Source organism: Meriones unguiculatus, chromosome 4 (genome assembly GCF_030254825.1).
Source record: "Meriones unguiculatus strain TT.TT164.6M chromosome 4, Bangor_MerUng_6.1, whole genome shotgun sequence".
NCBI lineage: Eukaryota > Metazoa > Chordata > Mammalia > Rodentia > Muridae > Meriones > Meriones unguiculatus.
The window spans coordinates 20,642,814-20,668,975 of record NC_083352.1 but is presented as its reverse complement, the minus strand read 5'-3'; the positions used below and the strand labels follow the sequence as shown (position 1 = coordinate 20,668,975).

General features: G+C 39.5%; 1 protein-coding gene across 7 annotated transcripts in view; it reads left to right on the top strand.

Annotated features, from left to right (window-relative positions):
* Unc5d (unc-5 netrin receptor D) overlaps positions 1–26,162 on the top strand; it is a 547,003-nt gene that overhangs the window by 424,607 nt on the left and 96,234 nt on the right. For 4 of the 7 annotated variants that reach the window (XM_060381568.1, XM_060381570.1, XM_060381567.1 and 1 more), the window contains 3 exons: positions 9,249–9,429; positions 10,278–10,445; positions 12,025–12,189. In XM_060381568.1, the coding sequence (XP_060237551.1) occupies positions 9,249–9,429; positions 10,278–10,445; positions 12,025–12,189 (514 nt within the window). The remainder of the gene's footprint in view (positions 1–9,248; positions 9,430–10,277; positions 10,446–12,024; positions 12,190–26,162) is intronic. The other 3 variants (XM_060381572.1, XM_060381573.1, XM_060381571.1) reach the window with 1 other exon arrangement.

The following is a 26,162-nucleotide window of genomic DNA, read 5'->3' as shown; positions in this document are numbered from 1 at the left end:
AGCACATGCTCAATGCCCAGGCAAGATAAAATCTAATTGGTTCCAGGCTGGGATTATCCAGTAGACCAAAATTCACAGTGTGACCTAAAGTATTCATTTACTAGACCAGTGCCCAATGGTGGAAAAGCGCAATAGTTTACCCTTTATTTCCTATATCGCCTGCCTTTACTTCTCTGGGCACCGTTCTATCCACTCCCATCACTGGGTACATCTTATATTTGTTACTATTCATTCCCTCTGTCTGTAGTTTCAAGGAAATTCAGTCATACTTATTTTTCATAACATGAAGAACTCACAGGCAGGTTGACAGGTTAGTAGGGCAGGAAGGGGCAATGTGAGCTGCTATGGCCTTCCAGTGTTTTTCTGATTCTACCTCACATACACCTAATAACCTTGTCTCTCTCCCTCAGCACTATCTTGTTGTGCTTTCCTTAGCAATTTTTAATTATAGTTGAAAAACCCATTTATTACTCTTACATAGCTCATACCTTCAATAAATAATGAAATCTGAAGAAGCACTATGAAGGAACATGCAGCCATTTGAAAATACAAATGACTTTCCAAATCTGTTTAGTAAAAACTAAACTACCCCCTTCTATCTTTATCTGTGCTCATGACTGGTATTCCTTTCTGGTATTCCTCATTACTGGTGTATCAGTATTCCTTTCTCTTGGACGGATGTAAAATGTTAATATTGTTTGTGACAGAGCTTGGCAACAAGTAGAGAAACAAAAAGAAACTGTCATAGGTGATGAGTGGAAGAATTTTGAAACTTTCTAGACTGCATTTATAAAATATATAAGCAATTACAGGTGATCGTGAATTTAACCAGTTCCAGGTAAGGACCTGAAAAAAATGCCTTGATATGACATCAAGGAATGGTTCCTACTGACGTTTTCTGAGGGAGGGACAAGAAAGAAGGTTTCTAGGTCGGTACCACCTAGAATCTAAAGGTCATGTGGTTTGGGGGTTCTGCCTGGAAAGAGCCACCCTGTGCCAGTGGTTCTCCCTTCTTCAAAACAGTGTCTTTTGGTTTTAGAACCAAACCATCATCATTCCCATTTCATGCATGAGAATGCTGACATGCAATTGGATGACAGTGCACACATGCATTCCATGTGTCCATACATGGCTGTGGTGAGTAAAAGTGCAACATGAATGAGATTCAACAATGTAGTACATCCAAGTATTGCAGTTTACCCTGGTTTCAGATTATGTATTCTCCCACAAAGCATTCTTCTTCCACTTTCCAAAGAAATATCCCCCCTTCAGACTGCATATCATGGTACCTACTGGTGAAGCCCATCTCTACTCCCAAGCAACACACCAATGGAAAATCAGGAGCCAGATCTCTGGCAAGAGACGTAATTGTCTTCAGTGGTCTGTGTTTCCAGATTTGTTTATAAACTGGAAAAACTGACAAATTGAAGACCATCTGTATGTAGCACTGTGCTAATGAATGCAGGCATCCTGCAGACCCAGAGATTCATTACCTCCAAGTAACTAGCTTCTGCACATATTTCTAAGCAAGACTTTCCATCCGAAGCAAGAAAGCAGAAATCAGATGAAGAATTATTTCTCTTTAGAGTGAGAGCCAGATGCCAACAACCTTTAGAAATGTTAAGCCTCTCTGTTGAAAATATGACCTGACAGCATGAAGTCATCGGGATCACTGAAGCAAAAGCCTGTGAGCCTCAGGTGTCAATGTATTGATCCTATAATGCTAGACAGAAAAATGTGTATCCTCTTTATTGAGAGCATAAGTAGGAACTTCCAGCTCTGCAAACCTTTCATAAAAGAATTTCTAGACTCACAATACTTTGCTCTATGATGTTCTTTCACTTCCCTGAGACAGCACAGCCAACAGCAAGACAGCACATGCCAGCACACATAAGGAGAGCAGGGAGACCAGTGCCAAGGGGCAAACTCTCATCAGAGGATGTTGAGCTTCTCTGTGGTGATGGTGATGAGGTTGGGCATTGCACTGTACTTTTCTAGAGAGGAGTGGCTAATATTTTCCTGGCTACAGCGCATGAACTGTCACATGTCTTTTGTAAGAAATCCTTGGCTCTATTCTTTTTCGTGGTGATGGTGCTCGGACCCTGACTAGCAAGGACTTATTTGCACATGACTCTCACTCTACATTTTTCTTCAGCTGGCACTTATCCATAATCCCTATCATGGAGGCTGAATACCCTATAAGTCTGAAGACCTCAGTATAATATATTAAAAGCTAAATAGATTTTTAAGCAAAACTTAGTTCATTTTCAGTTTTTATTCTACCAACACTTTAAAAAAAATTAATGTTACTAGCAAAAATGGGAAAATAAAAGGAGGCTTAAAGGACCACGTTTCTTCAAAAAAAGATAAGAGTGAAGCGCATCTCTGTGTAGAAATTGAATAATCTTTTAATACACAGGTAACGTATCCATATATTGCACCTGACACCTGCATGAATTTATATTGTTTTCTTAGTCCCAGGACAGTAGAATTTGCAACTAAAGAATATGAATGTATGTGTGCATGTGTGTGTGTGTGTGTGTGTGTGTGTGTGTGTGCTGTATTATACTAGTCTACATTAGAAGATCATAAAAAATATTTTAAGTTTCTCTACATGACAAAACCATAAATCAACATGCAATTTATCAATTTTATAAGCCCTGAAAACAATGAACTTATTACCTCATAAAGATCCTGTCATTGGTTAAATGGATAAACTATTAAGTTACTATTAAAGGCCCTACTCTTTGGAATGCACTAATGTCATGACTGCTTATAGACACAGTTAGATTGATGGACCTCAGTCATAGTACTATTGATACCCAGTGTAAGAGAAGGTGTATGAACACCTAGAACATGTGTGCACAAGTGTGTAAAGCTAAGTTCATGGAACACCTAGGAGGGCCATTGTACATGCCACATCTCTAGAGGCTTCATTGCCACACACATAGCAGGATGAGAATATTCTCGGATGTGGCACAAAGACAGTGGGCCCAGGCATGGGCTCATGCTTGTAGTTGAAGGGTTCCAAATCTGCTGTTGAAAATCCTGAGACTCCTGTGTAAGTCTCAGGATCTTTCCTCCTTTATCAATTTTCCATTTTGGGTTTCTAGATAAGCTTTGAATTGAAAAAAAATTCTCTGCTTAAATATAAAGTTGAAAACTGCAATGCTGTATGATAAATGAAAGAGATGTTCCAAAGCCAAAGTGATATTTTTTCACATTGCAGATGCTTTCTTTCAAATACGCCACAACTACTAGTAGTAAAAGAACATAACATCTAAGATCTTAAATATTCATATACAGCAGCACTTCTGATCTTTTAATGCATATGTATGTTTGAGACTGGGTTTTCATTTTAAAAATCTATAACACTAAATATAGCTTGTATTTTAACTTTCATCTTTGTATTAATGCCTATATAATGCTGAATTAAGTTAATAACTCATGAGTAGTTTCCAACTTCTATTGTTTGACATGATTTCTCTCCCTTCTCCCTCCTTTTCTCCTGCACTCCCTTCCTACCCTTCTTCCTTTTTTATTTTCTTCCTTCCTTTTTCTAACAAAAACAACTCACTGTGATCAAACTGTCATCTCTACTCTGTTGTTAGTTTTATATCAACTTGACATAAGCTACAATCATTTGGACAGAGAGACTCTCAATTAACAAAATGTTTTCATAAGACTCACCAATAGGGAATTCTGTTGGGCATTTGATTGGTTGATTGGTTGATTGGTTAGTTGGTTGGTTGGTTGGTTGGTTGGTTGTACTGATTGATGTGGGAGAGCCAAGTCCAACATGGCTAGTACTAACTCAGAACAAATGAATTTGAGGTTTACAAGAAAGCAGACTGAAAGCCAGGTATCATGTCACGTGCCTTTACTCTCAGCATTTGGGAATCAGAGGCAAGAGGATCTCTGTGAATTCAAGCCCAGCCTTGTCTACATAGTGAGTTCCAAAATAGCCAGCACTGCGTGGAGACAGAGAGAGACAGAGAGAGATGGAAGGGGAGAAGAAAACACAAAGAAACAAAGAAAGCATGCATACATGTGCAGTGAGTGGACCATAGAAACAAGCCAGTACACTGTCTTTTTCCATAGCCTCTATCAAAGTTCTTCCCCTACTTTCTGCAATGACTTTTCCCAATGGTGTAGCATGACCTGTAGGTTGTAAGCTTAAATACACTCTTTCTCTCCAAGTTACTTTAGGCATTGGTGTTTTATAACAGTAATAGAAACCCTATGTAATACAATCTCTAATACATTATTTTGGCAAATTTTTAGGCTTATAATGCCAAAAGGATATGATAGATAATGGTTTCTTAATACACCTTGTATTACTATTTTTAGCACTACTCAGTGAGGATAACATTAGAGGAAAGTTAGAGCAAAATGAAGTAATCAGTATTTGTTGTTTAAAAGGCATTTCTCAGTAAGACATCTCAAAGAATATTATATATGATCTAAGTCTGGAATATCAAGTAAATGGGGTCATTGGTGTAGCATGGGAACACCTCTAGGTTTGGAAGCTGCAGTGGGAGGGACTTGCCTTGAATTTCCGGAAGAGGGTAAAGTATAGTCTGAGTAGAGAAGAGTGGGTGAGGTAAGGTTTGACTGGAAGATTTGACATAAGGAGCACATAGAAGGCAAACCACAGAAGAGGATGAGGTATCTTCCTCTAGAGAAGAACTAAAAATGTTGAGCAGTTTCTAGCTGCAAAGTGACTGATAGTTGAGGGAGTGTAGGAGGAGGAATGAAAGTAGCAGGTAGACCAGTTAGTCTTCAGGCTGCTACAGAAATTCCAGAGACAATAGGAAAGAAATAAGAAGATAAATTGTCCTATGGTGCAGTCCTAGTGAAAACCAAAGGAACCATAAAGTAAAGAGTGTTGTGATGTAGGTGAGGGTGTCAATGTGTTTTCGTTGGTTTGTTTGTTTTAAGGAGAAAATTGTGTGTGTGTGTGTGTGTGTGTGTGTGTGTGTATACAACTGTGTGAGTAAATGCAAAGCAGTCTATGGAATCTACCTATCATCACCTTCCTAGCACTGAGAGGAGAAAACATAAACCCCTACACTGGAGTTTTTTAAGGACTGGAACTCAGATGCTCAGGCTTACAAGACAAACAGCTCACCAACTGAGTTATCACCATAGTTCAGGAAAAATTCATTATCATTTAAATTACTACTAGTGATATAGAATACACAGTTTAATTGTCATGTATGTCTTGATATTTATTTAATCAACTGTGTATTTATTGTTATGCCATGTTTACTGGATAAATTTTGATGAAGTTAAAGGAAGATTCAGCTTATTTACATTATTTTTCCTCATATTATCCATATTGACATTTTCTCGGTCAAATTTACAGTAAAGTTGGCCTAGTTTATTTCATGGGTGATTTTTTTTTTCTTGTTTGGTCTGTTGGTTTTTTTCTGTAGATTTTCAATCTGAAGATAGATCTTTCCTTGGTGCCTATTGCTTTGAATTTCTCACGGCCAAGTTCTTTGACTTCTAGGCACTGGGGATTTTGAGAAAGTTCTATCCAGGACCACTGCCTACATGACTCCACACTCCAAAACTAATTTGCTTGTTGACAGTCACAGAAGAATATGGAAACAGAAAACAACATAGAGGAGGGCTTTCTAAGCATTACCAATAGCAAAGCTCAAACATTAACTCTTTTTTTTCTTTTTTTATTACCATTTATTACAATTTATTTAATTTGTATCCCAGCTGTGGCCCCTTTTTCATCTTCTCTCAATCTCACCCTCCCTCCCTCTTCTCCCTCTATACCCTTCCTCTAGTCTACTGATAGGGGAGGTCCTCCTCCCCTTCTAGTTGACCCTAGCCTACCGGGGCTCATCAGGACAGGTTTTATTTTTTGTTTTGATAGACATCCCTGCACTGATCTTTGTTCTTCAACACTTGACTTCACAGAAAGAAACTTTCCAGAGAACTTTTCTGAGCAGTCCAACTGAATGTTTGGCTTTCACCGACTTGTCCTGATCTTCTGAATCATGCTGATTGATGTTGCTGCTTGGTGTTAGCATGTGGTTTGAACTGCTGGTATTCAGATAAGAAGAGTAGATTCACCCCCAGGAACTGCTTTTAAAAAGTTCTACAACCTCCCTTTCCTAAAAACCTCCTTTCTCCCCTACCTCTGGTCAGTGGGTTGAAAGAGAGGTAGAAACATTTAAGAATCCTAAATAAATTAGCTTTTTTGAAAATCTAAACCTGTGGCTGGAGAGATGACTCTGTGGTTAAGAGCACTGTCTGCTCTTCCAAAGGATCTGGGTTCGATTCCCAGAACCCACATGGCAGCTCACTCTGTAACCCCAATTTCAAAGGATCTGATACCTTCACATTAATGCACATAAAATGAAATAAATTAAATTATTATTTTTTTTAAAAATCTAAACCTGCAAGTATCATTCTCATTATTGAGACAGAGTGCTTGATTAAACTAAATTAAGAAAGGAAAGGTTTACTCTGTAGACCTCCCTTAAAAGTACATTTTGTGGGCATTTTGTGGGAGTCGTAGCAACAGAAACCTGACTTGGGTGGTCACATGACTTTCACAAGCAAGAATAATATGAATGATGGTGCTCACTCACTTTCTTCTTATATTTAACCAAGGATCCCAGCATATTCAGTGATGCCATCCACATCTGAAATCAGTCTCCTAAATCAATTAAATCAATCTGGAAACATCTTCACAAATATGTCCATAGGTCAATAAAACATTAACTCTTTAGTGGGCATTTTACAGCTGAATTTTTGAGCTAGGAGAGCAGAGGCAGAACAGTAGCTCTCAGACATGCCTTGTGAACAATTTTGGTGTTTATAATGACTTAGAGGTTAGAGTGATATAAAAATCACGCATTTACCGGGCACAAATTTACACCTCTGTAATTCCAGTGCTCTGGGAGGCAGAGGCAGGCAGATATCTGTGAGTCTGAGGCCAATCTGGTCTACAATATGAGTCCAGGACAGCCAAGACTACACAGAGAAACCCTGTCTTGAAAAAAAGAATCACTAATTCTATTCACATGAAAGAGGTTAATGACCGTATTATTTGCTCCCAGCTTTTGTTGAGAATATGGATTTTCTTCCCTTTTTTGTCTCGCCATTCAGTTTCCTTCTTGATTTGGGAAAATGGGTTTACTTTGTTCTCAGTGCAACCTCTGATGCTCAGTCAGTGTTTGTATTACTTGTTATATATGGATAACCAAATGACTGTGAAATCCACTGTCAGTGAAAAACTAAAGACATTGTGTCATAAATTAATATTCATATGTGTTGTGAAGTGAGTTTCTGTTGCTGTGGTAAAACACCAAGGCCTAAAGTAACTTGGATGATAGAACCATACTCCTTGACTGTGCATGATTAATAATTGGTGCCTCTCTGTGTCAGACCGTGGTAATGCCTTCAGGGATTTGGGGGTTGGTAATGGAATGTGCTTCTTACTTCATGGTCTCTGTAACTTCCGATTTTGCATCTCTCTGTTCATTCTTCTGGAGCTCTCTCAGCATTTGGTATTGTTTTTCTTTCTCAAACTGCTGCCTTTGTGAGTTAATTTTAGATGATGGTAATTTTGATATCATACACTAACAAATGGACAGTACGGGTGGAAAATATTGTTGAAGAACCATGATTAAATTTTCATCTGGTAAATGACCATTTTTATAGAGACCAGCACTTCTTTGCTGTGCCAAACTATTACATGGCAGATACAATTTATGAGTGATGAATCTGAATTATTTACATTTAAAAACAAAAGTAAATGAAGCATGTTATGCTGAAACCATCTCTCATATAGTAGTGAGCCAAGCATGGCTGAATGTCCCCTGTGCAACATGCTCTATGTGATCTTGTTAGCATATTCACTTCCATTGAAGGAGTAATCCAAATGATCTCTCTCTCTTTCTCTCTCTCTCTCTCTCTCTCTCTCTCACACACACACACACACACTTACTCTCTCTCTCTCTCTCTCTCTCTCTCTCACACACACACACACACACACACCAAGGTTCTCCAACTCTTGGGAATCCTGATTCTATGATAAATTATAGTTTCTATATATTTATCAGATTTGGTCTTTACATATGCTGATAATCTGAGTTAAATGTCATGTGTGGTCATGGTGTCATAAGACAGTGAAGATGTATAGAGGAGAAGACAACAGGGAGAAGGATATAGTTAAACCATGGGATCTAAGGTTTAATGACTCAGTTACTAATGACCTAGGAACTAAGTATTGTACACCTCCATCGGGGAAGAATAAGGAATAGGGAACAGAATGCTTCTGCCATCATACTTGATGACTTAGGTGTGAAAGTATGGCGGGAAAGAATAAGGATGGGAAATAAAATGCTTCCACCATCATACTTGACCTGGAAACTAAGTGTGGTGTACACCTCTACTGGGGAAGAATAAAGAATTGGGAACTTCTGTCTGTCTCTTTTTCATGTGCTCCAGGAAATAAAAGCTGAGTAACAATAGGACCCAAGTCAAATTAGAAGGTGGAAAGTAGTTGTTGTTTTTTTTTTTTCCCAAGAACATGAAAAGAGCAAACAAACAAGAGGAAGATAAAGACAGGAGTTAAGTGCTCTTTGTAATCCATATCGGCTTGGTTAAACCTTGGAGATGTAACTCAGAAGGATGGATCTCCAACCCTGGGGAATTCTGAGAACTGAATGTTTGATCCTATGATTGCTCACAACTGCATCTCTTCAGCTTGTCTACGCCATCATGGCTCTATTAAAACTTAAATGAATACATATTGACTTGAAAATTTGTCCAACAAGGTGTTCTCTCAGCACAAAGTACAAGTCCAACATATGTGCGTTGCGTTTTTTAAAGTTACATTGCCTTACTTTGAAATATCATATCGTTATCTCGTCGTCGTCATCATCATCATCATCATCATCATCATCATCGGGTTTCTAATGAAAGGAAATGACCTGCTAATTGTAGTCATTTCTGTTCTGCTACATTTCTAGAAAATGGGTTATATATTAGGGTATTTGAGGGTTTTCCCCCTATTTCAGTTTGCTAACTTGAGTATCTCTTTCCCAAATAGAACCAGATTTATTCAGCATGAAGATGTGGAATACAAAGCAGGGTGCTTCCCACACTTCTGTGTGTTATACCCATTTCTCTCCCTACACATCACAAGTACATATCTTCTATTCCTGGCAGAGAGTTTATTCTTGTGATAAATTGTAAACTTCCTTTTCTACCTGTAGGTGGAATGGCTGAAAAATGAGGAGCCCATTGACTCTGAACAGGATGAGAACATTGACACCAGGGCTGACCATAATCTGATCATCAGGCAGGCCCGGCTCTCAGACTCAGGGAATTACACTTGTATGGCAGCCAACATCGTGGCCAAGAGGAGAAGCCTGTCTGCAACTGTGGTGGTCTACGGTAAGACCAGCCCAAAGGCCAGGAAGGGATAGGGAGGGCTAAAGGTGGAGCTATAGAGAGCTGTGTACTGTATTAAAACTGCCCAGGCCAAGAGTCGAGAGGCCCCTGGGTCATTCACCATAGTGCTCTTCAGCCTCACTCCTTTGCCAGGTGAGAAAACATCCCTAACACTATTAATGTGTTTTCTGGTCCATTCGGTCCTGGGCTGTTGCGAGGCAGCCAGTGGTATTTTCAATTTCTCTCTCTTAAAAGTAATGAAATGGTATTTTTTTTTTCTTTTCCATTGTGTTTATGTTTGGAAAGCATCATGGTAGGACAACTTTAGCTCCCCACCCTTTCCAGACTCAGACCCCACCACCCCATATCTTCACAGACTTACTGGCAATCAGTTCCTCTCCTACCAGATGAAATGCACCAAAACCAAATATTGTTGTTTGCTGATGATCTCAGGCATTGTATAAAAACAGTTCCCAGCTATCTGAGTTGAGGCTTTTCTCTCCACAATAGAAGAGCCCTGGGATTTATTTTTGAAGCACTTAAAAGTAATAGAAATTCAAATGCTGATATTTTCTTCTCATACTCTGGACGGTCAAGTGCCTTAGAGATTTGCTGATGAGCTCTGCCTGTTTTTAATAGTTTCCTGCAAAGCAAACTCTCTAGGTTCCTCTTACTGAAGCATAGAGGAATGAGGACCACTGTTGCCTCACAGCAGAGCAGCCAGTGAGACTTTGCACCATCTCTTCTTCCCCAGATACTCACAGCACCTGGCTCAGTGGCTTGCACATAGTAGGCAATCAGTACAAACCTCTCTCCTTTTTTTTTCTCCCCTCCCCATTTTTGTCTCTCAGTGAATGGAGGCTGGTCTTCCTGGACAGAGTGGTCAGCCTGCAATGTTCGCTGTGGTAGAGGATGGCAGAAACGTTCCCGGACCTGCACCAACCCTGCTCCTCTCAATGGTGGGGCCTTTTGTGAGGGAATGTCAGTGCAGAAAATAACCTGCACTGCTCTTTGTCCTGGTGAGATATACACAGATCCCCTTCTCCTCCTAACCCACCAACGCTGTTAAGCTGCTGTGGAGCAAGCAATGTGCCCTTCCTTCCAAACATCTGAGAGCCTAAACCATTGCTTCTGTCCATGGTGCTGATAGTGAATGCACTGTAAAGGCAAGAACATGGGTGAAACCCCTTTCTGCAAGGCTTGTGATAGCAGTGTTTGGTTGGACTAAGCCACTACTTTCTCCCCTTGATTTTTCCATTTGATGGCATGTATTTGAGTACAGTAGCCAGGGCCTTGGTGAGCTGCCTCCAAGCACCAAATAGCAACTAACCAGAACTGGACCTTTTATCAGGTACAGCTTGGTAGTTATTTGCAATACACTTGGCAGAGATCATCTACTGCAATGGTGTGTGTTTACACCTGACCTGCAGTTGCCTTTCTTTCCAAGTAGTAGATCTCATTTACTGAATGTGTCTTCTATCAGTTCTTTTGTTCTCTCTTCCTGGCTATAATCCCGTTGATGCAATGAGAACCACATAAGGAGGAAGGTGGCTTTCTTTACGGAAAGCATGTCCTTCCACAGAGAACAAAAGTGTTCCTGAGTATGTGCCACACAACCAAGGACCTAAACCAGAGCCTCGTGTTGTTAAATTTTCAATTTGAGTTGCTCTAGAAGCTAAGGTGAGACTCTGACCAGCAGCATGTGTTCAGAGTTTAATTTGTCCTTATATTTCATATTTCATACACATTTATTGAGTGCTTACTATGTGCCAGGTACTGTGCAGGACACTTCCATACATGCCATGTCATTTTTCTTTCCATTGTGACTTGATGGTCCCCAGATGACAGAAGCGGCAAATTGGAGACATGTGACTTACTTTCTCAGCTGACATATTTACAAACCAAGACTAGGACTCAGACATTTTTGATCCACATTTAGTACTTCTTAAAATTTCCCTATTTTCTTTTTTGACTGAATTGGTTTAGATTAAAACCTTGTGAGCTCTTAACCTACATAAGCATGGTGAAAACTATTCCTAGGAGGTAATGGGCAATTGCCTCAAACATCTGTCCTAGTCTCTTGGGCTCATATTTAATGGAATTAAGTTCAGTCTGTTCATTTCAATGTACACCGGCAATCTATGACCCAAGAAATTCTATTTCTGTAGGTTCTGCCATCTTGGGGTTTCACTGACCTGTTTTCATTTAACACTATCAGTTCACGTGGGTTTAACTTTTTATTGTTTAGGAAATTTGGGGACTTAAAGTCAATCTACTTTATTCAATACTCTAAACTGTAAGCCCACAGTGCATCGATGGACATCTCATGGTAGAGCACATGTCTACCTGTCCATCAGTAATGCTCTTGGGCATGAAAGATGGGGAAAGAATGGATAATGGATGTTATTAGCCAAATCAAAGATTCCATTCACTCAACCATTTGCCTAAATTCAGTCCTGGGTCTTCAACTGTGGAGGGAAGATACCCTGATCTCTTAGTTTGTTCTTATTGGGATGGTGGTCTGTTTAAGGTGTGGGGCAAGTCTCACAATAGCTGGTGACTTCTACTAATGGTTGCCTCTGTTGCTTTCCTTTGAAGTGGATGGCAGCTGGGAAGTATGGAGTGAATGGTCGGTCTGCAGCCCTGAGTGTGAGCATCTTCGCATCCGTGAGTGCACAGCTCCACCCCCAAGAAATGGGGGCAAGTTCTGTGAAGGTCTCAGCCAGGAATCTGAAAACTGCACAGACGGTCTCTGCATTCTAGGTAACACCATCTATTTGCTGTCTTACATAATTGTGGGTGATGTGCATATAGTCTTATGTTTCCAGAAGAATGCTTCAATCATTAGCTGGGTTTAGTAAAACAGCAGAAATCCAGTCACTGGAAATGAAATATAGATCGATAGATAGATAGATAGATAGATAGATAGATAGATAGATAGAGAGCTGAAAAGTACATGGGTACATTTTTGGTACATGCAGAGTGAGTCTTTTTAATTTTATTTTTATCTTTTGATGTTCAAGGAATGGAACCTAGGTGCATGTGCATGCTGGACTAATTCTCTTTTACTGGACTATATGCTTGGGCCAAATCGAGTGATTTCAAATACTTTATTACAACCAAATTGGGTAATTTTTCCAGAGAAAGAATTTTTAAATTTTAAGACTTCAAGAAGTGACCACTTTTAATTTTAGTGAAATCCTGATACTGATTGCTGTGAATTTGTTTCTCTGAAAAACAATACAAAACTTTAAAGCTATTAATATTTTTTGGAGGCCTAGATCCTCTGGCAAGGAAAACATATTGCAACTACATTTTGCCAATGATGGAGGGAAGATGCATGACCCCTGATGGTAGAGGTTGTGTCTCACATTGGTCTTGTAGAGTGGGGAATGGAATGTTTATTTATCTCTAAATTCCCAGGCTTTTTTTGTTTCAAATATCACACTGTTATCACCTCTAAGTGACTCTCTGACTAGGTCGGAAGGTGCGGAAGGATCTTGTCAAGTCAAGGAGAAGCCATTTTTAACATGATAATTTCTGTTATTGACATTGTGATTCTGGCCAACTCACATTTTTTTTTTATTAAAAGTACCAAAACTTATACCCACTTTCAGTTATGAACAGAGGCACATGTTGACAGAACACATTTGAATCTTTCATGGAAGGGAGTATTTACTCAAATTATTCCCACTAACATGAACTAAGCTGTATTGATACTCTGTAGTTCCTTAAAAATGAGACTGGGACCATCCATGTTTTCTAGAACTAGAAACTAGGTTGTTTACTCAAATATTTCTTGCATGATATCTGACAAAGGAATGCCACAACTTAGTAGGTTGCAATCATTTCTAGAATGTATGCTACTTTTCATTAGGGACAATGACACTGTGAAGGAAAGACTTCTATTGGATTCCTTTCTTTGCATTCCTGTGACTGGGGGCTCCTGAAAGCAAGCACATGCTAAGTGTTGCATTTTCAGAATAAATCTGCATGCTTCATGCATTGGTTAAGATGGCCAATGCATTAGAATCCACACATTGGTACCCACATTGTCTTTATTCCCGAAACAATTATCTAGTGCTTGTACAGGTCAGACCCAAAGCAAGGGATGATGATCACAAATAATGTACTGAGAAAGTTCAGTGTTGAAATCTTTGTGCTGTCCATTAAGTGCACAGCAGCCAACTTCTACACATACTCATTAGTCAGATGCTTAAGGAAATGAGTTTCCAACAACCCTTGAATATCACTGGACTTTTCTGAATCATGGATCAAAGGTGTGACAGCTTTTTAGCATGATGGACATGTTTTTAAAATGATACAGTTATAATTTTGGATTTCATATGCCTTCTAAAAGATTATAGCTCTATAGAAATTTGGGTTCTAGTTGAATTTTAGATAACTGTAGTAATAAAAGCTCCCATTAACCACTTATTGGACTTGAATACCTGATTTTAAGGTTAGTTGTCTGTGATGTAACCTGAGAGTTTCTCATGGAAGACATAGAGCTTAACTTGCTTTTGGTGGTTTTGTTTAATTTTATTTTGTTTTGAGACAGAGTTTCTCTGTGTGTAGCTTTGGCTGTCCTGGAATCACTTTGTAGCCAGGCTGGCCCTGAACTCACAGGGATCTGCCTGCTTCTCCCTCTTAAGTGCTGGGATTAAAGGCGTGCACTATCACCACCTGGTATACTTAATCCTATATGGGAATATCACTTGTATTTTTGCTGTGGCTCATGCTCATGTTCAGGATGAGTAAGAGCCCTGTTTAAGGACAGAAGGAATTATCAGCGCTGACAGTGAACCGCTAAGGGCAGATTCCACTTTACACAACTAATGTAGACTACAGAGGGAAGGAGACTGTGACAAAACAAAACAAAAAAGTAAAAATAAATAGTTGAATCAGTAAATAAATAATAAATGGAGGAGGGGGGAGCATTTAGGGAAGGAAAGGGGAGGATTGAAGGGAGGGAATGGAGGTAAAAAGAAAACAGTAATTGAAGCTTTGAAGACCAACAAGCCAAGAAATAATCAGTGTCCAATGGTTGGCTGACTGCTACAAAACCAACAAGATGTGATATTCCAGGTTAAAGACCAAAAGAAAGGCAGGGCTCGTATTTCAGTTCAGAAACTGTCTGGGAGGACAATTCTCTATCACTTCTAGTAGGGTCAACCTTTTTTTTCTTTCTTTCTTTTTTGCTAGGTCTATAACTGATTGAATGAGGACTATTCATGTTCAAATGTTCCACGTGCTGTACTACGTCTCCAGATTTAAAAGTTTCTGTCATCACCAACACTTTCATACATATGTCTAGAATAAAGACAAACCAGACAGCTGGCAATACATGGCCAAGTCAAGTAGACACATAAATTTGCTCCTCATGGATATATATGGACTTTGAAATGTTTTATAAAGAGTAGTCATTCATCTCTTGGTCAGTTGTTGACCATAATTCAGTGTCTTTAGGTAATTTACTGATTGAACAAAACTTTCCCCTGGACACTGACAGTGTGTAGGTTTAATCACAAATGGGCAGTTTACTGACCACTAAGTTTGCATTTTACTGTAATGAAAATAAAATAGCCATAAAAATGCTGAGGCTCATACTATACTTGGCTTTTGAGGAAGGTGCTCTGTTCAATCCCTCATAAACTGAAAATGCCAGACTAGCTTTCCCCCAACAACCAGTCTTCATTCTACTAAGGAATACCTCTGTTTCAGCATCTTTTGCCTTTATATATGTGTAACAGGATATCTGAAATATGTTTAGGACTGTAAGGACTATTGCCGTCAATAAAAATGAGGACATGGGTAGCCTTAGAAGAGAATGAACTGAAACTGCAATCTACATGTCAGTGGGAAACTCTGGGCTAGTCAGAACAGCAGGATCTATTTTGTCTTTCTAGACAGACAGTGGAGACCACTGTTGACAAAATGACTACCATTTCCTCATCTTTGTGGGAAACAGCGGCCAGCAGCCCAGATAAACGATCTCATGATACTCTTGGACACTTTCAGGTGCTCTTGGTGAAATAGCTATTCACTGAGTGTTGCACCAAGGAAGGCTGGCTTTGATGAAAACAGCGTTCGGCAACAGCTTTGCAAAACAGCAACCTTGTTGAAGGATCTAGGTCATGTTGCAATGTGGGAATTTCCTTTACACTAATTTTTTTTCCCCTATGTGCCAAACATAATCCTATGGAGCCTTCTTTTGGAGGTTTGACAAGGACATTGTTCAGCTCTTGGATGACCTTCAATGATTTGATTTTTTTAGCCTTCAGCAAAGTATCTGAATCTCCTCTATTGTCCTAAGGGCTCTTTTTCTCCTCCAGATGGAGCTGCCAGCTCTGAAAAATAACTTTAATATTTGGGTATGATTGTCGCTTGGTCACTTGTAGCTGAATCACAGAACCTTAGAGCAATGCTCTCATAGACCGTTACACCTAAATGCTCTCAACAAGAAAATAAACGCCTCATGACTGGTGAGAGTGAGAGTGGAATAGAAGTGAATCCAAAGATCCAAATTACAAGCATAAACTGGGCGTCCAATCCCTTTATGGTTGAAAATTGCCATTTAAGGGAAGAAAGATCATTATGGGCATGATTGGTCAAAGAGGGGGATTTGGGTGGCCATGCTTTCTTAAAGTAGGACTAGTGTGGCCATGCTTTCTGAGTTTAAACAGACTCTTGGAGCTGTCTGACCACCCTGCTTTCATCTTCTCAATATATCTTCTGTGTTTTGAGAATCATAGCCAATATTAGGTAACCTGTGTTTGCCCCATGGACAGGAACAGAAAGATTACATGGTGGCTGTTTAGACTGATCCTATGGGATGGGAGCCACCTTCTCTGTGGCTTTTTATTCTGATGAAAAAGAAAAGGGAGGGCTTTGAGTTGAGAAGATTAAATGGATCTGCTTCAGAAAAAGGGATTAGCATCTAGATGTGTGGTGTGACTAAAGCCAGAGAAATGCCATCAGGGACTTAAAGAAAGAGGAAATCGTCCAGGCAATCCTACCTGCCAACTAATCTGCCCTTGTGAAGATGGAGCATAAGTCACTTCAATATTGACGGCTTGGAAAAGGACAATTGGGTTAAATGGCCGTTTGTTTACATTTCTGATGGTCACATTGATAAGAAAAGTTTGAATGGTTACTTTGGAAGCCATGTCAAAGATAATGACATCCTTACAATAGTGATTCAAACAAGTATTCCCAAACCCCAGCTAATAATATAACCACTTTGTTTATTGTGCTATCCACTTACATGACCTAGAGGAAATGCCTGAAGAGGTGAAGCTATAATCTCATGAAAATAATGGTTGCTTTGTTAAGAAATTTCTCTGGCCTCATTGTTATCTATTACAGCAATTACCAGCTCTTCTCTGTATTTCTTAGGGCACCAAATAAGACACATTTTATTCTAGAATAGGTCAGAGCATCTGAAATAACATTTTATCCTCTCTTTTTGCGCCAGTGATTTATATGGACCACCCATTTTTCATATAAAATTATAATAGACAAGTGTTACTTTGCCAACACCAAACTTATCTGCTTCTCTCTGTGGGCAAAGATTTACGAATGACACTGACATTACACTTGTAGCAAAGTTTACGTTTCAGAACAGTGTTCACTGCATAGCTACTTAGTTCCAGCAGGAAGTCCATGTAGCAACAAATATCAAAATGGCATCACCAAGAAAACATCCTAAAGTAAATTATTCTTTGGCGGACATAAAGTATCCTTGGCTTGCATATTCTTTCCAAGTGGTTTGAAAATTGAAAAAAACAAAACAAAACAAAACAAAAAAAAACCCTATTCCATGCATAGCCCAAAGGAGCTAGATCCTAGATCTTCATAGTAGAATGCTTGCCTTTCGTGCAAGCTTGAGTCCCTGGATTCCATCTCCTTTACAAAAAAAAAAAACAAAAACAAAACAAACAAAACAACAACTTTAATGGTGCTGACTAGGTGTTCCTACTGAAAAAAGACTTTGTAGTTTGCTTTCCTGCCTAAGAAACAATTGATTAATTCACAGGTGCCTTTGTGCATATTGCATATCAAATGTGAATGTAATGCTGCAGACACACAGGAGTCATAGGATACAGATCTGGGTACACAGGCAGTCAGAAGGCAGGCTAATACAACATCCCTCATACCCATACCCAGTAAACATTGTCCCATTGTGGGACACCCCATTAGAAGATAGTACATAGCAACCTTTCAGGAAACAGTGAAACTCCAGGCTCATTGCCATTGTGTTTAATTTAAAATACAGCACAAACATTGTAATCCTCACGTGTCATTAATGGAAGTATTCCTTTCATCTCTACAAAGATGAACTTTTTTTTTAACGAAGAAAACTTCCACTTGTGTGCCATATCCTGGTAGAACTGAGCATAAAAAGGATTTAAAAGAAAGTCAATAAATGACCATAGAACTTTTCCTTTATTATCTATCCATTATATGCTTTTGTATTTTGCCATTTTTGCTAGGTAAAAAAAAAAAAAGATGTTGGATTGTTATAGAGTATAATTCCCTTACCAAATAATGAAAGACCTTCATCCACTGGACCACAGTTGATGTGTGCTTTTAAAAGTACCTCCTTTTCTTACATGCTAACTCTGAAACATTTAAAACGTCTTTTGTCACCAGGACATTCTCTATTGGTCACCTCCCTTTCTTTATTTCCCCATGGATCTATGCTGCCTGTAACCTATCCTGACAGGGTAGGTCATCTGAGAATTGCTTTCTCGGATCCTTTTCTCTCCTTCTATGTACTTTCGCTTGTTCCTATCCACTTCCCCCAAGCAAGCTGGGATGCCTTTCCTCCCTCTATTAACATATCTGTCATGAAATTAGGCAGGGCATGCCACGGGGTACTTTAGCAAGAACATATGGACCTTTGTTTGCCTTGTACTCATCTTGTTAAATTTGTTCATGAGAATAATCAAAATAAAACCTGAACTATAAAGAGACTAGATGGTGAAAATAATTTGGGACAGCTATAGAAGAGGATATCTGTATTTACAGACCAGGTTATTTACAGGAAAATGAAAAAACAAGAAAATATAACGGTACCAAACAAACAGAAAAACTAAAGGAATAAAAACAGGCCCCCATTGTTAAAAATCATGAGGCTGGTTAACTGATATTCTCTGCAAGAAGTTTATTAGGAGGGTATGGAGGAAGGGGGAAGCAGGACATGAGAGAGAGAAAAGGGAAGGGGAAAGGGGGGGTGCCCCAAGAGAGAGAGGGAGAGAGAGAAAAAAAGAGTGTAAGAGAGAGAAAGAGAGAGAGTGTAAGAGAGAGACCATGTGTCGGGGTCGGGCCTTTAAGGGGCAAGGTAACCACGCCTTCCAGGTGTAGCCACCTGGCTGTCGACACGTGACATCATAAGTTGCTGGGTAAGCCAGGAGCAGGTTGTGTTCCAAAACACTAACACCCATCACACTGCAAAACAAAGAAATACAATCCTGCCAAAGGTTTAGAATGTTCTTATGGAGCTACAATGTTTGTCATAGAACCCAAGAGTTGATTGGATCTAAATCCCCTGAAGAGAAAAGAGAAAACTTTTGCATCTGGCATTCCCAACAGGTAGTTCAGTCAGGACAGTGACTTTGAACTTGAGATTGTGTTTGGGTCTAAAGGAACAGCTACCTAAGTTGAGGCACACAGGAGGGAACCGTATGTTGGCATCTGGAAGCTAAAGACCCTTCCATGGTGCTCTGTGGTTATGAGTTAAAACTGGTCATTCTCTTTTCAAATGACTAGAAATGGGCATGAATTTAAGACTGGGACCAACCAATAAAAGCGACACACACACACACACACACACACACACACACACACACACTTAAACATTACCCACCGCTAAAGGACAGGTTAAAGAATCCAGGCTGGAGGTTTAATTATGATTGAATTTCATGAACAGAACTACCCTGAGCCAAGTTCTTGATTTTCTTATGTTTAAATGTGCTCATCTACAAACAAAAATTAATATATCATTAGGTGTCCTTTAAAGAAGATGCAGCTCTGGGCAGGCATACACTACCCATATTAAGCACTCCATCAATATTAAAAGCATATATAAAAGCTGCACCCTGTTTATATGGTTTTTAATAAAGAGATTCTTGTGGAAAAATATATATATCACTTATATAGAGATATATTACTTAAGAATATATATATTACTTTCTGTGTTCTTTAAAAATATTAATAGTGTAGCATTTAAAGTATTTCATTTAAATTTTTCCTAATGCGTAAGCATAGTATATTTCTTATAAAATATAATGTACTTGTCATCAAACTATATGAGAGGACACACATAGATTCTTTATTTAAAGTATTCCTGAGTCGTAGTTGGAGGAATACTGTCAGTTTTGAAAAGTCAGTGTTTAGGAGAACCTGTGTAGTTTGTGAATATCCTCAGAATTCCCCCTCTTTGACATATCTGGTAAGCCATTAAACAAATGTCTCTTAACTTGGCCTGAGGATATGATCCTGGCAGGAGATGGGCCAGGTGACTGGCTCTAAATCCAGCTCTATCATTTTTTCATTAAATTTTTATTTTTAATATTGATTACAGTTTATTAACTTTATATCCCAGCTGTATACCACTTCCTCATTCCCTCCCAATCCCACCCTGCCTCCCTTATCTTCTCCCTACTCTTTTCCAAGTCCACTGATAGGGAAGGACCTCCTCCCCTTTCATCTAACCCTAGTTTATTAGGTATTTTCAGACCTGGCTGCACAGTCCTCCTCTGTGGCCTAGCAAGGCTGCTCCTCCCTCGAGTGGCAGGGGAAGAATTCAAAGAGCTAGCCATTGAATTCATGTCAGAAATAGTCCCTGTTCCCCTTACTAGGGTACCAACTTGGATACTGAGCTACCATGGACTACATCTGAACAGGGGTTCTAAGTTATATCCATACATGGTCCTTGTGCCCAGATAAATTTGGTCCTTGTGGAGTGCCTGTCCTCTCCCTCTTCTTTCATATGATTCCCTGCACTCTGCCTAAGGTTTGGTTATGAGTCTCAGTATCTTCTTTGATACACTGCTAGATAGAGACTTTCAGAGGCCCTCAGTGTTAGGCTCCTGTCTTGTTACTTGTTTTCTCCTATATTCAATATCCATCCCATTTGTCTTTCTAAGTGAGTGTTGATTATCTTTCCCAGGGTCTTCTTTCTTCTTTATGTTCTTTAAGTATTCAGATTTTAATATGTTTATCCTATCTTATAGGTCTAGTACCCACTTATAAGTGAGTACATACCGTGTGTGTCTTTCTCCTTCTGTATACCTCACTCAGAATAATCTCTTACCATTTGCCTGGAAATTTCATGATTTCCTTGTTTTTAATTGCTGAGTAGTATTCCATTGTGTAAAAGTACCACAATGTCTGAATCCATTCCTCCTTTGATGGACATCTGGGTTGTTTCCAGGTTCTGGCTATTATGAATAAAGCTGCTACAAACGTGGTTGAGCAAATGTCCTTGTTGTATACTTGCAGCTCCATCATTTTATGGTGTTGACAATAGTTAAGCATATTCAGGAGGAGGGCTCAGGAGGGAAAGAAGGCACACTTCCTGCCTAGCTGACCCATAGGTAAGAGTGAAAGTCCTCCACCATGCCAGGAGATGGAAGCCTGACATGCCGAATCATAGAAAGCAACTGTTTTCTAATGATTTGACAGCAAAGAAACTGTATAAAGCAATTTCACATTTGTCAACATAAACCCGAAACTCCTTTGTTATGGAAGGAGGGGTCAAATCAATCATCCATCACTCCCGAGGCTATTTGAGCCTGAACTCTCTGTTGTGTCCCCATCTCCAGATGTTCCAAAGCCTCTCTGGTACCACATAGCAATGCCTTTAAATTAGCATTCATGATGTTTTTTTAATGTATATTCATTTTTTATGGCTAATAAAAAGAGCTTTCAGCAGCAGCTGATAACCATGGCTCTTTGCTATTAGGGAAGTTTCTAGCACCTAGAGTTGTCAAAAAAAAAAAAAAAGATTATTTCTCTGAATTACAGACTCTACCCTCTCAGCAAAATCAGTTCAAGATTCAACTGCACAAAACTCTTGGTTAAGAAATATTCATCTGGACTGAAGAAAGATTTAATAACTGAGCTCATAGACTTGGTGGGCTGGGAAAGAAATGCCAAGAACCCAGTGGCAGAGGTGATTTAAAACTGAGCAATCTACTCTACAAAATTCAGTGGCCTCTGGGGTGTGCTGAACAAAGTGAATTAACAGAGGTAGAGGACACCTCGTATCTTGGTTCTACCCTCTCTCCTTAAACTGTGTATTAAAAACACGGGTGTCATCAAGAGAACTGGGCACAGTGACCCATGAACTAAAGATGCCAATTATCATGACTAGCTTTCTTCACCCTAGTCTCTCCCTTTTCCCTATAGTCTATAGGGATAGATGATGCCTATAGTCTCAGGTGTCCACTGTACAAGAATGTTAGTGTTAGATTGATTGGAAAATTACCAACATCACTTAGAGAAATGCAATAGATAGTAAATATCCCTGAGCGAGGAGTCAAGATTCTATTGTATCGGTTCAGATGATTAGTTATCTAGCTGTGACTGTGGCCAAGAACTGTGATATTGCATACAGTGATATCTAAGTTCTATAGAAGCTCTGAAATTTGAAATCATTATAATTATTTTTTGTTGTTGTAAGGTGAATTTTTATTTTTATTTTTTTATATTAATCACAGGTTATTTACTTTGTAAATAACCTCATTCCCTCCCAATCCCACCCTCCCTCCTTCATCTCCTCCCTGCTTCTTTCAAAGTCCACTGATAAGGCTGGTATCCAGAATATATAAAGAACTAAAGAAGTTAAAAGGCAATAAATCAAGCAATACAATTAAAAAATGGGGTATGGAGCTAAACAGAGAATTTTCTGTAGAAGAATATAGAATGGCAGAGAACCACTTAAAGAGATGCTCAAAGTCTTTAGCCATCAAAGAGATGCAAATCAAAACGACTCTGAGATTTCACCTTACACCCATCAGAATGACTAAGATAAAAAACTCAAGTGACAACACATGCTGGAGAGGTTGTAGAGAAAGGGGAATCCTCCATTGCTGGGAGGAATGTAAACTTGTACAACCACTTTGGAAATCAATCTCGTGCTTTCTGAGACAATTAGGAATAGTGCTTCCTTGAGATCCAGCTATACCACTCCTAGGCATATATCTAGAAGATGCTCAAGTACACAACAAGGACATTTGCTCAACTATGTTTGTAGCAGCTTTATTCATAATAGTCAGAACCTGGAAACAACCCAAATGTCCATCAATTGAAGAATGAATACAGAAATTGTGGTACTTTTATTCAATGGATACTACATACTACGTAGCAATTAAAAACAAGGAAATCATTAAAATTTTAGATCTTTGATGTTGATCTCATATAGATGGGAGTAAGACACCATTGAAACTTTAGAATTCAGGGTTTTCATGTTATTTTGAGAAGTTTACCTGCCCAATTGTATCATATATAAAGTCCATTTGAGAGGCAATTACATGAAGTATAGGGCAGCTTTTACTGAAAAATAAATTGACCTAATCCAGTGAAAGAGGACACTAGACTCACTTGGGACCACATTATGTAATTCAGTTTTCTTACCACTCCCCTACACACCCGTCATTAGGAAGCTACCATGAAGGAGTTGGCCTTTTGCCTGCTTGTGATGTTACTAAAATGCAAGACTTAGCACTTAGTCAGTCCTCAAATGTTTCAGAGCACTTATTCTATTCAGTTCTTGTTCTTGGTGAAAACCTAGGGGAAACTGGCAGCCTGGTCTGTCATAGTAAGTGAATACGTAGCTAATATAAGGACTGGAGTATCTTCAGGAACAAGATGGACTGGCCTTGGTGGACCCGGCTTATAATTCCACTGATAGGGAAACTGAGGCAGAAAGATGACTCAGAAAAATCACAGAAGGTAAAGGGAGGGATTAAGGAAGGAAGGATGTTTGATTTGGGCTCTTCAGATGACAGATCATCTTGAAGTTCTTTGTGAGCCGGGTTCTATCACCTACATATCATGTCAGTTATATTATCTAAGTAGTTGATAAGTCATTAGAGCCTTCTACCACCATCCATTCCATTCCAGACTTAGCCTGTCCAACAACTAAAGGCAACTACCCTAAACCTAGATTTAGGCTGAGAGTGCTAGACAGGATTTCTTTTCTCTAACTTTACTGAGGTGAAGTTCTTATTAGAAGTTGTTTGTAGCTACACTAAGTGGCCTGAATGCTTGCTTCATGAGGATTTGTGAAATACTAGCTAATTAGCACACTCAACACATCAAAGAAGATCTGCTCTCGGAGAAGATTTCAAGTGCACAGTGTAGTATCCACTGTAGTCCCAATGCTGCATAGTTCTTTCCAAACTTCCTGATCTAACTGCAGTGAAACTTTGTGTCCATCCGCCTTCTCCTCTAGCCCTTGACTCCCCACTGGGACCAGCAGCAACACTTTACTCTCTGGTTCTGAGTTAGCATTTTTGGATTCCATCTGGAAAGCAGACCAGGAAGTATTTGTCTTCCTGTGCTGGCTTATTTCACTTAACATAGGGCCCCCAAAGTCCTTACATGTCATCGTGAGTGACAGGAACTCTTCTGCAAGGTTTGAACGAAGGTCTGTCATGTATCTATATGATACACTATGTATATATGTGTATGTCCGTACATCGCATTTCACCAGCTGTCTACTACATTTTCTGTATCCATCTATTAGTGTGCATCGAAGTTGTTTCTGCATCTTTGTTATTGTGAACAATTCTGAAATGAGCGTGGGATTACAGTTAATTATCTATACAATATGCTAATTTTGCTAGGATGTTGATAAATGCTTAAAATATCTGTATATTACTTAAGTGATCATTTGCTCTGGACCTTTTGTTCCATTTTGGGTGTTTTGGTTGATTGACCTTTTGCAGTGATGAGGATTGCATGCAAGGTAGTTTGCATGCTAGCCCAGTCCTCCTCCTCTGAGTTCTATGTCAGCCTGTGTGCACTTTTGAGTGTGTGCAGACATTCATTGCAGACAAATGCAATGGAAGCACAGCACAGCATCTCTGGGCTAGAACGGGGAGTTCAGTATGGACCTTCCCTGAGAACAGAGCTGGAAAGCAGCACTTTGCCGCTTTGAAACCAGTTGTGAGGCGAGAGGTTTGCAAAAATTCTGGAAAGGCTTTGTAGCAGCCCCAAGTTGAGTACCATCACAAAAACAAACCACAGCACAGACTCAGTGGGAATGGAGGGAGTGTTGTGGAAGATAGTGTGTCTCCAAATGAGCGAAGTCATGGACCACCTGGCTTTCTGTTCCTGGCTTAGTTTGGTGAACACAGTGATCTTCAGGTCCATCTATTGCTGCAAGGAACAAAATATTATCTTTTCAATGGTTGAATCATATTTGATTGTACATGAATACCACAAAATAGTCAGCATGGGCTGTGGGGAGCAGGTAGCTGCATAGATGCTTCACATATACCATGTTATTGCTAGAGAAGAAGAAAACGGTCTGATGTTAAAGTGGCAATGGTCAGGGGAAAAAAAAGGCGCTGTTTCAAAATAGCTAAAAGAGAGTATTTTAAATCTTCTCACATCAAAGAAATAATAAATTCACCAGGTTAATAGACATCCTGATTAGCCTGCATAAGGCAAGGACATATTGGAACCACATTATACCACATAACTAAGTAAGTTATATATCAGTAAAATGCAAAAGTTATGTTGACATGAAGTCTAGAGACTTGTCTTAGATACAGTATTTGGAAAAGAGAAAGGGAAAAAATTGCATCTGCTAAATGAACAGTAATTGTGAGCTATAGCAGAGGGCGATGCTGGAGCCATTGCCATCAGGTATGACATGCACGAGCTGTCTGTGGTAATGGCTTCTGTCTTCACCTAATTGGCATCATGGGATCTTGGATAACTCTTAGGTGAAAGATATCAATGGATCTGTTTTTCACTTTACTGATGTGCAGTGGTCAGTCTGGTGAGCGTTTTGTTTATTTGTTTGTTTGTTTTGCCACTTGTTCCCAGAATTTTAATAATCAATCAGACTTCTCTGGAAAGTTGGTGATTCTCTAAGGGAAATCAGCCAGATGATCCTAGGTGGTTTTGTTCTTGGCGTGTGTATTTACTGGACACGTAAAGATGGTGATTCAAAGGGGTGGCAGATCTCATGGTGCCAATGGGCTGTAAAGCTGGTGGGAGCTGGGAATGAGAAAGTAAGGCTCTGAGCCATCTTGTGACAGGTGAATATATATGACATTCTCTGGGTCCTCTTCCACCGAGTTATCTGGAAAGCACAGAGATTGACTCAGACATGTACAGGTGCACACACACACACACACACACACACTGAAGAACTTTGTCTCCCACTCTTCTGTTCTACATTTTGCTCGTTAGACAGATTCGCAGTGCACACAAATTCTGGTAGCCATATTTCTGAACGTTTGAACACCAGGAGACCAGAATCCTCCTTAACTGTCAAGTCAGTGTCAGCCTGATGGTCAGGCACTGTGGTATGTCCAAGGTAAAGCAAGACTCCTGTTTTTCTAATTATCTCTAGTGCCAACACAAGCTGCCAGGAAGGCTCTGGGACTTCCAGCAGCCATGGGTAGCATTCAGAGGGCATAAAACTGGCTGGTAATTATCTCTAGCTATAGGAAAAGAGGTAATGCATGAGTAAATGAGACACACTGATG